This window comes from Archocentrus centrarchus, chromosome 5 (assembly GCF_007364275.1).
Source record: "Archocentrus centrarchus isolate MPI-CPG fArcCen1 chromosome 5, fArcCen1, whole genome shotgun sequence".
NCBI classification, from domain to species: domain Eukaryota; kingdom Metazoa; phylum Chordata; class Actinopteri; order Cichliformes; family Cichlidae; genus Archocentrus; species Archocentrus centrarchus.
Genome location: NC_044350.1, coordinates 18115588 through 18128159, shown reverse-complemented (window position 1 = coordinate 18128159; position 12572 = coordinate 18115588). Strand labels below are relative to the sequence as shown.

Sequence of the window (12572 nt, the reverse complement as noted above, 5' to 3'; positions counted from 1 at the left end):
TAGACAACATGATGATCTCATAATATTTGATATAAATAAAAACCTTCAGGGCCCTGTCATGTACCTGTGTGCTAATTTCAGTTGCGCAACTCCTGATCGTGTAGGAGAAGTTTGTGGGAAAACAGATCTTGTGTATTACAGTAAGATATTTTGCAGCAGATGTGATCAAAAAGTTCCACCACCCATACCTAATTTAAGTTTAGCAGCTATCCCATTTGAGATTGTTTCCTTCATCACTTCTGCCAGGCTACCATTGCTTCTGCTATTGTGTTGTGTTGAAATATCATCTTCTGCGTCAAAGTGAACCATACTTAATGTGGAGGATTATCACTACTGACGGGTGATGGGTCCCAGGTCAAGAGTGTCACCAGGAGCATGTTTGTCCTTTTTTTTTTTTTAAAACTGGGTAATGCACTTTGCTGTCTCCCACGTCCTGAGGTGTCCGAGGATAAACATTCTTCACTCACGACTGACCCTACTTGCCAGGTTTGGCATTCCAGGAAGCAATCTCAAAATAGCTGCAGCGCTGGACGCAGTGCAGAGGTGCACAAGGAGAAGACCTTGAAGGAGAAGGTCATGGTTGTTGCTTTTCAGCAGAGGAACTTTTTGACTGCAGTTTTCATATTAGACATCAGTAAACACAAAGAAAACTCAAAATAATGATGGTATTACAGCATTATGTTACCTTTAATGTAAAATTCTGCAACACAAACATATTGCTTTGATACAAGTACACAAGGGAAAAACTATACAGTATGAATGAAGTGGGTAGAGACTGTGATGTGATTAGTAATCATAGACAGCATAAAATATGGATGTAGCTGGAAAAATTAAGTCAATGGGGAAGTGTCGTAAATCTGAATTTCATCTGAAGGCCACCAGGTGTGATAGGTGTGGTTACAGAAAGACTTCCAGTCCTGTAGAAGTCTATGGGAAAACTGCTTTCTTTCTTGACCTCTCTAAACACTTTCCTGCTGAGATTATGGGCTCAGTCACTCACTTTGGATCATGCTGAATATAAAATTTAAATCTATTTTGTAAATCTCAGTCATACCATGTTTCCATGGTATTTCCTGCTCGCTCACTAGCTAACGACTTGTCAATTGCAAGTTGTTAACTAATGAGTAAGTCAGACCCACAACTTCTCCTCACATCTTATTTTTGCAACCAAAATGGCGACAGCAGAAACGGTCATCACAAGACCTGGTCAAAACAGGACTTCACAAACCAACAGGCGACATCACAGTAATTATGTCCACCTTTTATACTGTCTATATTAGTAATGCACAGAAGTCAAGACAGAGAGACAGTGAGACACTTCAACCCATTTTTTCCAAAATGACATTTAGCTCTTGGACTCCCCTTATGAATGAGGGGAAAGTAGTGAGGGGGAATATGGCGCTTTTCCACAGTGCATAACCATCTATGGGTCTAAGAAGAGGAGCTGGGGGCTCCATCGACTGGACGCACTGTGTGGTGAAGCACAAGATGATCCCAGCCTACTGTTGTGAGGGTGGAGGAGCCATTGTGAAGCCAGCTCACACCTTTGACATAGTCCTGGTGCCGCCGGTCTCTGAGCCTGCAAACGAATATCTGATTAGTATTTTTATTAGAGCTGGAAACAAAATTTTTCAACATGAAGTATAAACACTCACATTTCTCGCAGTTCAGAGTCCATAACAGCAACACTACAGTCATCACTGACAGAGGCTAGCAAGGAGGTGCTGGGGAAAAAAAGAAAGAAGTTAGATTTTTATATAGGAGCAAGAAAGCCTAGGGTGAGATTGTGACACACTTTATATTTACCTATGTGTGGAGAAGGCGAGCCCATTAACTCTGCGTCTGTGAACATTCTCCACCCGGGTTGGCTCCGATCCCAGGAAATCTTTCACAGTCACTGTGCCCAGCTCATCGCCTGAGAAACAGTTAAAATGTTAAAAAAAAACCCAAACAACAAAAAAAAATGCAACTCTCAATTACATTTCTCACAATTAAATGTGAATCAACACTTTACCAAAAGCAATGGTGCTTCTGTGGTGGGGGTGCCAAGCTAGAGAAGTAGGGGAGCAGCTGGGCGACTCTACATCTGAAATGAAAACAAAAATTACAATAGACAGTGCACTGGTTATATCTCGTTATTCATACAGGATATTCTGCATTAGTATACACTCCTACTTCAATACAGTGCTTAGTCTGTATGTGTGTGTGTGTTAAAGATGGATGATGGAAAATCTAATGATTGTACTGGCATGAACTAGTAAATATAACATTTATAATATTTGTTTTGAAATCTAAAAGGTACAATTTCTTTCTCACTTTCCTAATTAATTTCCTGTGCTGCTCTATCATTACTAATCAACACTATTCTTGCAGTACCCTGTGGTGAAAGCAGTTATCCAAGCTTGGTGAAGCAGCTTACCTATTCTTGATGCAGGTTTGTTGGGCTTCCTCCTGTCCCACAACAACACACGGCCATCCTGAAGAAGTGGTGATAACATGAACAAGTTGAGTTTAGCTTAAGATTGGAGCTCTACAGTGCAATAAATAAACCTCTGTGACAACAATGCAAACAACACTCTGATCAGTATCTTACTTCACTACAGGAGAGAAAGAGAGATTCATCTGTAGGACTGCAGGCAACACAACTGACTGGCTGTGTGTGCACTGTGGGAAGAAAAAACATTAAGAACTGTTCAGTTAACCTTTTCAAGTAAAAACTTTAAACTTCTTCAATGTAAAACTTTCCCTCAGCATTACATTATTCATAAGAGTCAATTAGGATATGACACTGAGATAGTCTGGTAATATCAGTAATAGAAAAATATCCGGTAAGTTAATTAATCTAAAATATACATGAATAGGTAGAAGAATGCCGAAACCAGTGCTAAACAAGAATACATTACATTTACACATTAAAAAAATTTTAAGATACTTACCACTGTAGGTAGTGACAACTGTTTCCTGACTTAGATCCCAGACTTTGATTCTGTAATAAAGAAAAGATGCAATTTAGGGGATAAAAAAGGGCAACTCATCAAGAAATTAAGCCAAAGTTGAAACAGAAGCAATCAACATGATATTGATCTGTAGTGACATGTGGAATGGTGTACAGATGTCTATGTAAAACAAGTTTAACCTGCAGTCCATGCTGCCAGTGACTGCAGTGCTTGCTCCAACCATGGGGCTTACTGTAGTAACAATATTGTCGTGGTCGTGTTTGGTAAAGCGATTCACCAGCAGGCGCTCATCCTCTGCCAGTTCCCAGAGCTCCAACGCACCTGCACAGTCAAACCAAACTAGTTTCATACCAGTCTCAAGTCTGTGCTTGATTCAGCTTCCATAAAAACATCCCAGTACCTGAATCTGATCCAACAATAATTCCTTTTTCTGACACCCATTTGGCATCTGTGACACCAGTCTCAGTCTGCACACCAGCTTTGCAGAACCCCTCACTGGGGGCCTGCTCGGGGTCACTGTAGATCCAAACAGATCCCTGCCAGCTTCTACCAGTAAGGCTGGAGGCACCAAGCAGCAGGGTGCCGTCTGTGGAGAAAACCCAATGAGAAAACCCTTTAGCACATCAATATTTACATTTAGGCCTGACGGCTAAACATACGCTGAATAGATTTGAAACAAAGTTATACTTATTTAACATTTTATTGGATATATACACGGCAAATCCATCGCAGAACTACAGTAGATCAGTGCAAATGTAAACACGCTAATAACTAACTAACTAGCGGCACCACGTGTTTACTCGGTAAGTTACCTCCAACTAGCGCTCCTTTTTTCCTACCTGCTCTGTACTGTGCGGAGCACAAGTGCCTCTCCATGCATGCTGGAGCATTGGGGGGTATGTTCCACCGGTTATCCTTCATCATGCTGGTGTCCACTGCACTATTCATCCAGAAACCTCACTGTAAATTTTTGCTGAGATCTTCTAAATTTCTACAGCACAACTCCTACGTTAGCTAGCTAGAGCTACTGCAGAAATGCAGCAGTTTTAGTTTTAAGTTTATTTGGAAAGTATTATTAATAATAATAGTATATTGTCGGTTGCTAAAAACACGATTATGCCCTTAATACATGAAAATTTAGTCCGTAAATCTTTTGTTTCGCGAATGAATGATCGAGAGGAGAGCGACACATGGAACTAGCAGCATACACTTCCTGTTCAGTGGTGCTTCTTCTTCTTTTGGAGTTTTTGGCAGTATTACGCACTACTGGGTGTGTTACTGCCCTCTTCATGGGAAGATGAACTACTCCGACCTTCAGATTTGTGAATGACCATCGTGCAGAAACGGTGAAAAATATTTCGTAATCAGACGGTGCCTCTCATTTTGGCCAAAAAGAGATTTATCACACACACACACACACACACACACACACACACACACACACACACACACACACACACACACACACACACACACACACACACACACACAAAAGTATTACTGTCATCCAGAGTTATTATAGTTTTCGATTTTCTTATTAGTTTTAATTTTATTTGTTTTTAACTTTTGCTTTTAATTCAGTTCATTTTCAGTTAGTTTCCAGAGTGGGTTTGCTCACTTTTTGACATTATATATTTATTGTTTTCAACAACAAGTTATTGTCAACAGCGCAGCACTGACAAGACAGTCATCTGCATATGTATACATACACCATGTTGATCAGTCAGTTAAGACCAGTCAGCATAAATGGATGTTTACAGTGCTAGGACCTTCTTCCTCCTCTTCAACCATAGATGAGTCCATACAACAATAACAGCAGTGAACGGATCCCAGACTCCAACTGCCCAACTGTCAGTAGTATTATAGAAAAGATAAATAAACACAGTCCAGAAAAGACAAAAACAAGTAAAAAAGAAAACGGTAACACCCCAACCCACCCACCCATCCCAAAGTGAAGAATCAACAGAGTAAAGGTAAATAATAAATTGCAAGAAAAAAAAAAAAAAAGGGAAGGGCCAGGGGCAGGGGGGGATTCAGCTCCACATCAGTCTCTTAGAAGTGTGCGCGTATCCAGGTATGATGTGCAAAATTACATGTGGAATAACAGGCAGGTCAAGCCCCAACAATAAGTTTGCTCATTTTTGTTTTTAGATCGATGCTCCATCCATCCATCCATCGATTTATTTTCTTTTGCTTATCTAGGGTGGGGAGCAGCAGCCTCCCTTCTCCCGTCACTTGTGAACAAGACCCTGAGATACTTAAACTTCTCCACCTGGGGCAGCAAATCGAGTGGGCACTCCATCCTTTTCCAGCTGATGACCATGGCCTCAGACTTAGAGGTGCTAATTCGCATGCCAGCCCCTTCACACTAGGCTGCAAACTGTTCCACTGTGAGCTGGAGGCCACCACCCAATGAATTCAACAGGACCGCATCATCCATAAAAAAAGAGATGAGATCCTGAGGCCACCAAGTTAGAAGCCTTCTGAAACTTGGCTACACCTAGAAATTCTGTCCAAAGGGCAGCCCTGGTGAAGTCCAACACCCAAAGGAAACAAATCTGGCTCATTGCAATATGGACCCCCCCCCAAGAAAAAAAAATACCTAAAGGATGCGGTCGATTGCCTCCTCCAAGTCCAGAAAACACTTGTAGACTGGATGGGCAAACTCCCACACACACTCAAATATCCTTGAGAGGATAAAGAGCTGGTCCAGCGTTCCGTGACCAGGATGAAAACTGCATTATTCCTCTTGAATCTGAGGTTCAACTAACGGATGGACCCACCTTTCCAGCACCCTGGCATAGACCTTACTGGGGAGGATGAAGAGTGTGATCCCCCGATAGTTGGAACACACCCTCCGGTCCCCCTTCTTAAAGATGGGGACCAAAATCCCAGTCTGCCAATCCAGTGGCACCATCCCAGATCTCCAACGCGATGTTGCAGAGGCATGTCAACCAAGACAGCCCTACAATATCCAGAGTCTTCAGGAATTCGGGGTGAATCTCATCCACCCCAGGGGCCCTACCAACAAGGAATTGTTTAATTGCCTCAGTGACCTAACCCCAAGTGATGGTTGAGTTGTCCCCCATGTCCCCAGACTATGCTTCCACTACAGAAGGCATGTCAGTGGGATTAAGAAGGTCCTCGAAGTATTACTTCTATTACTTAACTATAGCCTCAGTTGAAGTCAGCAGTGCCCCGTGTGAGTAGAGCACTGTTTTTCTCTCGTTAGTGGCCTGACGGTTTGCCAGAATTGCTTTGAGACAGTCGTAAAGTCTTTTCCATGGCCTCACCAAACTCCTCCCACACCCGAATTTTTACTTTAGCCACCGCCTGAGCCACGTTCCATTTGGCTTGCCATTACCTATCAGCTGCCTTCAGAGTCCCGCAGGCCAACCAAGCCCGATGGGACTCTTTTTTCAGTTTGATGGCTCCCTTCCAATGCTGTCGAAGTTTTGGCAGAGGTGGGAGTTGAAGATCTTGCGGACTGGGGCCTTTGCCAGGCGTTCCCAGCACACCCTCACTATATGTTTAGGTGATCCAGGTCTGTCCAGCATCCTTCCCCACCACCTCATCCAACTCACCACCAGGTGGTGGTCAGATGACAGCTCTCTTCACCCAAGTGTCCAGAACATACACTTGCGGATTTGATGATACGATTACAAAATCGATTATCAACCTACGACCTAGGCTATCTTGATGCCACATGCACTTATGGACATCCTTGTGTTTGAACATGGTGTTTGTTATGGACAAACGGTGTTTTCCACAGTAGTCCAATAACAAAACACCATTTGGGTTCAGATCAGGGAAGCCGTTCCTTCTAGTCACGCTGTTCCAGGTCTCACTGTCAGTGCCCACGTGAGCGTTGAAGTTTCATACAGGCAGTAAACCGAGGGGATACGAGGCAACTCCAGACTCCAGCCTCTCTCCAGGACACTAGTTCCAGAGCCCAGGCCATGTGCTGTGGTGAGCCCGACTATATCTAGCTGGTATCTCTCAACCTCGCAAACTAGCTCAGGCTCCTTTCCCACCAGAGAGGTGGCATTCCATTAGCCAGTCTCGATAGCCAGGGACACACATTGCACCCGACCCCTACGACGCCTTCTGCGGGTGGTGGGCCTGAAGGAGGGCGGGCCCATGTCTCTCCTTTGTGTTGCTCCCAGCTGGGCACCACAGGCTAATACCCGACCACCAGACACATTCTCTCAAGCACCCTCCCCAGGCCTGGCTCCAGGGCGGGGCCCTGGTAACCCTATCCTGGACAGTTTAAATAGTTCCCTTGGTGTGTCTTCCATAGGGTTGTTGGAATCACTCTTTGTCTGGTCCTTCACCCAGGACCAATTTACCATGGGAGACCCTACCAGGGCCCCGGACAACATAGCTCTGGGGTAAGGAAGTCCAACACGATACAGTGATGATTCACCGGGGAGTTTAGTTTTATTTATAATGACCTTGCTGCCATATTCCGGAACTAATGACTTTTTTTTAACCTAATGGATGTGCAATCTATGGAAGCTTTTTTCTGCCACTGGGAAAAACCAAAAACCAAAAGAAAACAAAAAACTGCCATCGACAAGGCATAATTTCAACCTGTACTTCCATGTAACTGCCTACGTCTGTTAGTTATAGACAAATTAAGCTAAGGAGTTATTTAACTTTTTTTTTTTATTACTAATGTGACATTCCTGGGCTGATATAGATATAGATACAGATACTAACTTTTAAAATACACCTAACAATTTGTTGGATAGCCTTTTTTGTTGCACATTTTCTTTTCCCCCTTGTGCCAGGGTACCAGAAACATTTAAATTAACTGTGCCGTTTTAAAGCACTTCAGCTTTTCATCACACCATCTGTTTTAAATTAAGACAGCAAATAATGTGATGCAAATAAACCTGTTCATGCACTGCCTTTTATAGATGTCATCTCATCTGCTGGTATGCAGCACTGTAAAAAGCTTGCTGAGAATTTTTTGAGTAACGTACTGGCAGCTGGATGCCAGCAAGTTAAAGTATTTACAATATTATTATTTTATCATTATTTTAACTTAATATTATTTCTTTATTTTCATTCACAGCATTATTACCATATTATAATTTGCATTATTACAGGATTAGCACTATTTTTTCAAGTCAGGCCTGCGGTTTTATGAGTGTAGGTTTATTTGCTTTAGACATTAAAGCATGAATGAGCATATTATTTAAATAAGCTTAATTTAAATATGCTAAATAGCATAATTATGTAATTAATTATACAATTAATTATACAGTTATAATTTAATTGTTGAATATTTACATGCCAAAAGTGGAATATACATTTCAAGGGTGTTCATAAGTTATGTCTCTTCATTTGGTCTTAATGCTGTTTAAAAATGTGAATGTCTACCTTCTTAATATATTCTAGCCTATAGTAACCCAGCTTTTTCTTCATTAACCACGCTATTATCCATCCATCCATCCATCCATCCATCCATCCATCCATCCATCCATCCATTTTCTTCCGCTTATCTGGAGCCGGGTCGCGGGGGCAGGAGCCTAAGCAGAGAAGCCCAGGCTTCCCTCTCCCCAGGCACCTCCTCTAGCTCATCCAGGGGGACCCCAAGACGTTCCCAGGCCAGCCGAGAGATATAATCTCTCCAGCGTGTCCTGGGTCTGCCGCGGGGCCTCCTCCCGCTGGGACATGCCCGGAACACCTCACCCAAGAGGCGGCCAGGAGGCATCCTAATCAGATGCCCGAGCCACCTCAACTGGCTCCTTTCGATGTGGAGGAGCAGCGGCTCTACTCTGAGCCCCTCCCGGATAGCTGCACTCCTCACCCTATCTCTAAGGGAGAGACCAGCCACCCTTCGAAGGAAACTCATTTCTGCCGCTTGTATTCGCGATCTTATTCTTTCGGTCACTACCCAAAGCTCGTGACCATAGGTGAGGGTAGGAACGTAGATCGACCAGTAAATCGAGAGCTTCGCTTTTACACTAAGCTCTCTCTTCACCACGACAGACCGGTGCAGCATCCGCATTACTGCAGAAGCAGTCCCGATCCGTCTGTCGATCTCCCGCTCCCTTCTCCCGTCACTCGTGAACAAGACCCCGAGATACTTGAACTCCTCCACTTGGGGCAAGAACTCGTTCCTGAGCCGGAGAGGGTACTCCACCCTTTTCCGGCTGAGGACCGTGGCCTCAGACTTAGAGGTGCTGATTCTCATGCCGGCCGCTTCACACTCGGCTGCGAACCGTTCCACTGCGAGCTGGAGGCCACCCCCTGATGAAGCCAACAGGACCGCATCATCTGCAAAGAGCAGAGATGAGACTCTGAGGCCACCAAGGAAGAAGCCTTCCGCCACCTGGCTACGCCTAGAAATTCTGTCCATAAAAGTTATGAACAGAATCGGTGACAAAGGGCAGCCCTGGCGGAGTCCAACACCCACAGGAAACGAATCCGACTTATTACCGGCTATACGGACCAAGCTCTCACTGCGGTTGTGCAGAGACTGAATGGCCCGCAACAACGGGCCAGACACTCCATACTCCCGCAGGACCTCCCAGAGGATACCCCGAGGGACACGGTCGAATGCCTTCTCCAAGTCCACAAAGCACATGTAGACTGGTTGGGCAAACTCCCATGCGCACTCGAATATCCTTGAGAGGATAAAGAGCTGGTCCAGCGTTCCGCGACCAGGACGAAAACCGCATTGTTCCTCCTGGATCCGAGGTTCGACTAACAGACGGTCCCTCCTTTCCAGCACCCTGGCATAGACCTTTCCGGGGAGGCTGAGGAGTGTGATCCCTCGAAAGTTGGAGCACTTCTTAAAGATGGGGACCACGACCCCGGTCTGCCAATCCAGTGGCACTGCCCCAGATCTCCACGCGATATTGCAGAGGCGTTTCAACCAAGACAGTCCTACAACATCCAGAGCCTTCAGGAACTCAGGGCGAATCTCGTCCACCCCAGGGGCTTTGCCACCAAGGAGTTGTTTAACTGCCTCAGTGACCTCACCCCCAGTGATGGCCAGGTCATCCCCCTTGTCCCCAGACTATGCTTCCACTACAGAAGGTGTGTCAGTGGGATTCAGGAGGTCCTCGAAATATTCCTTCCACCGCCTGACTATAGCCTCAGTTGAGGTCAGCAGCACCCCACACGCACTATAAACCATGTGAGTGGAGCACTGCTTTCCCCTCCGCCTGATGGTTTGCCAGAATTGCTTCGATGCCGTCCGAAAGTCTTGTTCCATAGCCTCACCGAACTCCTCCCACACCCGAGTTTTTGCGTCGGCCACTGCCCGAGCTTCGTTCCGCTTGGCCTGTCGATACCTGTCAGCTGCCTCCGGAGTCTCACAGGCTAACCAAGCCCGATAGGACTCTTTCTTCAGCTTGATGGCTCCCTTCACCTCCGGTGACCACCATCTGGTTCGGAGGTTACCACCACGACAGGCACCAACCACCTTGCAGCCACAGCTCTGAGCAGCAGCCTCAACAATGGAGGTGTGGAACATGGTCCATTCGGACTCAATGTCCTCAGCCTCCCTCGGAATGCTGTCGAAGTTCTGCCGGAGGTGGGAGTTGAAGATCTCCCGGACTGGGGCTTCTGCCAGGCGTTCCCAGCGGACCCTCACAATACGTTTAGGTGCACCAGGTCTGTCCAGCATCTTCCCCCGCCACCTGATCCAACTCACCACCAGGTGGTGATCAGTTGACAGCTCAGCTCCTCTCTTCACCCGAGTGTCCACAACATACGGCCGCAGATCTGATGATATGATTACAAAATCGATCATCGACCTGCGACCTAGGGTGTCCTGGTGCCATGTGCACTTATGGACATCCTTATGTTCGAACATGGTGTTTGTTATGGACAAACTGTGGTTTGCACAGAAGTCCAATAACAAGACACCCTTCGGGTTCAGATCGGGCAGGCCGTTCCTCCCAATCACGCCCCTCCAGGTCTCACTGTCATTGCCCACGTGAGCGTTGAAGTCTCCCAGCAAGACTATGGGGTCACCAGATGGAGCACTCTCCAGCACCCCGCCCAGTGACTCCAAAAAGGGTGGGTACTCTGAACTGTCATTCGGCGCATAAGCGCAAACAACAGTCAGGACCCATTCCCCGGCCCGAAGGCGCAGGGAAACTACCCTCTCGTCCACCGGTGAAAACTCCGACGTACAGGCAGCAAGCCGGGGGGATACAAGAATACCCACCCCAGCTCGCCGCCTCTCACCAAGGGCAACTCCAGACTGGAACAGAGTCCAGCCTTTCTCCAGGAGACTGGTTCCAGAGCCCAGGCCATGCGTTGAGGTGAGCCCAACTATATCTAGCTGGTATCTCTCAACCTCACGCACTAGCTCAGGCTCCTTCCCCACCAGAGAGGTGACATTCCATGTCCCAATAGCCAGTCTTGATAGCTGGGGATCGGTCCGCCAGGGCCTCCGCCCTCGGCCACTGCCCGACACACACTGCACCCGACCCCTACGACACCTCCTGCGGGTGGTGGGCCTACAGGAGGGCGGGCCCATGTAACCTCTTCGGGCTGCGCCCGGCCGAGCACCACAGGCTAATGCCCGGCCACCAGACGCTCTCCCTCGAGCTCCCTCCCCAGGCCTGGCTCCAGGGTGGGGCCCCGGTAACCCAGGCAGTGTAAACTGTTCCCTTGCTTTTATAGACATAGGGGTATTCTGAACCGCTCTTTGTCTGGACCCTCACCCAGGACCAATTTGCCATGGGAGACCCGACCAGGGGGACAAGCCCCCGGGCAACATAGCTCCTGGGATCACTGGGACACACAAACCCCTCCACCACGATAAGGTGGCGATTCACGGAGGAATCTATTAAAATAACATATTCACCTGATGATGGAACTATATGCAAAGTACCACAAAAGTTACACAAGTTATCCTGAAGGAATGTCTATCACAATCCATCTAATAGCGGAGATTCTACAATGCTATACACCACAGTACTGCTCAAACTACAAAAATCTGTAACATTGAGTCAACACAACTGATGTTCATATCAGTGAGTCCTTCACTAAAATGATTTCAAGAGGGCTAACAGGGCTCTCCAGTGCCCACTTAGTGTCCCAAAAATCTGATATTGTCCTTCTTTCTGTAGCTTTAGAAGATCAATTATGTGCCACATGATCATCTGGCCATCTTTTAGAATTTCTAGAAGTATTTGGTAACATTACACCATTGAATGTGTCTGTAATGTAGACAAAAAAAAAGGTAATTTAAGCTATAATTTGTGAACACTCGAAACTCACATTTTAGTTAGCTGAATACATTCTTCCTTGTTCATCAACTTCTACATATAGGTCTGCATTAGCACTCATGTCTTGTTTTTCTTTATATATCTGTGAATGATGATTCTTGTGTCTGTGTATTCCCTTCTTTTCCAGGTCTTCAGGATTGCAGAGGAGAGATAGTGGATATATTGAACAAAGGATGTTGAAGATGTAGCTGCCAGGCAGGAGTAGAAGAAGAAGCCTGCAGAGAAGATTCATGAATATAGTGAAGGAGGACATGCAGAGGGTTGGTATGACAGAGGAGGATGCTGAGGATAGGGTGAGATGGAGGAAGATGATCCGCTGTGGTGACCCTAAAGGGAGCAGCCAAAAGAAGACAAA

The 12572-nt window shown here is 46.0% G+C and overlaps 1 protein-coding gene across 1 annotated transcript; it reads right to left on the bottom strand.

The window, feature by feature from the left end:
* Positions 1 to 694: 694 nt before the first annotated feature.
* On the bottom strand, positions 695 to 4172 carry wdr77 (WD repeat domain 77). Its single transcript, XM_030729464.1, has 10 exons — positions 3797 to 4172; positions 3358 to 3543; positions 3137 to 3278; positions 2937 to 2986; positions 2594 to 2664; positions 2420 to 2477; positions 2015 to 2086; positions 1807 to 1915; positions 1656 to 1724; positions 695 to 1579 (listed from the first exon to the last, which is right to left on the bottom strand). Exons 1-10 carry the CDS (start codon positions 3903 to 3905, stop codon positions 1432 to 1434), a joined length of 1014 nt encoding a protein of 337 aa, XP_030585324.1. The 5' UTR covers positions 3906 to 4172; the 3' UTR covers positions 695 to 1431.
* Positions 4173 to 12572: the final 8400 nt, after the last annotated feature.

Coding starts and splice junctions, on each gene's coding strand:
- wdr77 (XM_030729464.1), bottom strand. CDS start 3,905: ATGAATAGTGCAGTGGACACCAGCATGATGAAGGATAACCGGTGGAAC. Junction 2,087..2,419: donor CAAACCTGCATCAAGAATAG/GTAAGCTGCTTC, acceptor TTTTCATTTCAG/ATGTAGAGTCGCCCAGCTGC. Junction 1,725..1,806: donor CTCGCCTTCTCCACACATAG/GTAAATATAAAG, acceptor TTTTTTCCCCAG/CACCTCCTTGCTAGCCTCTG.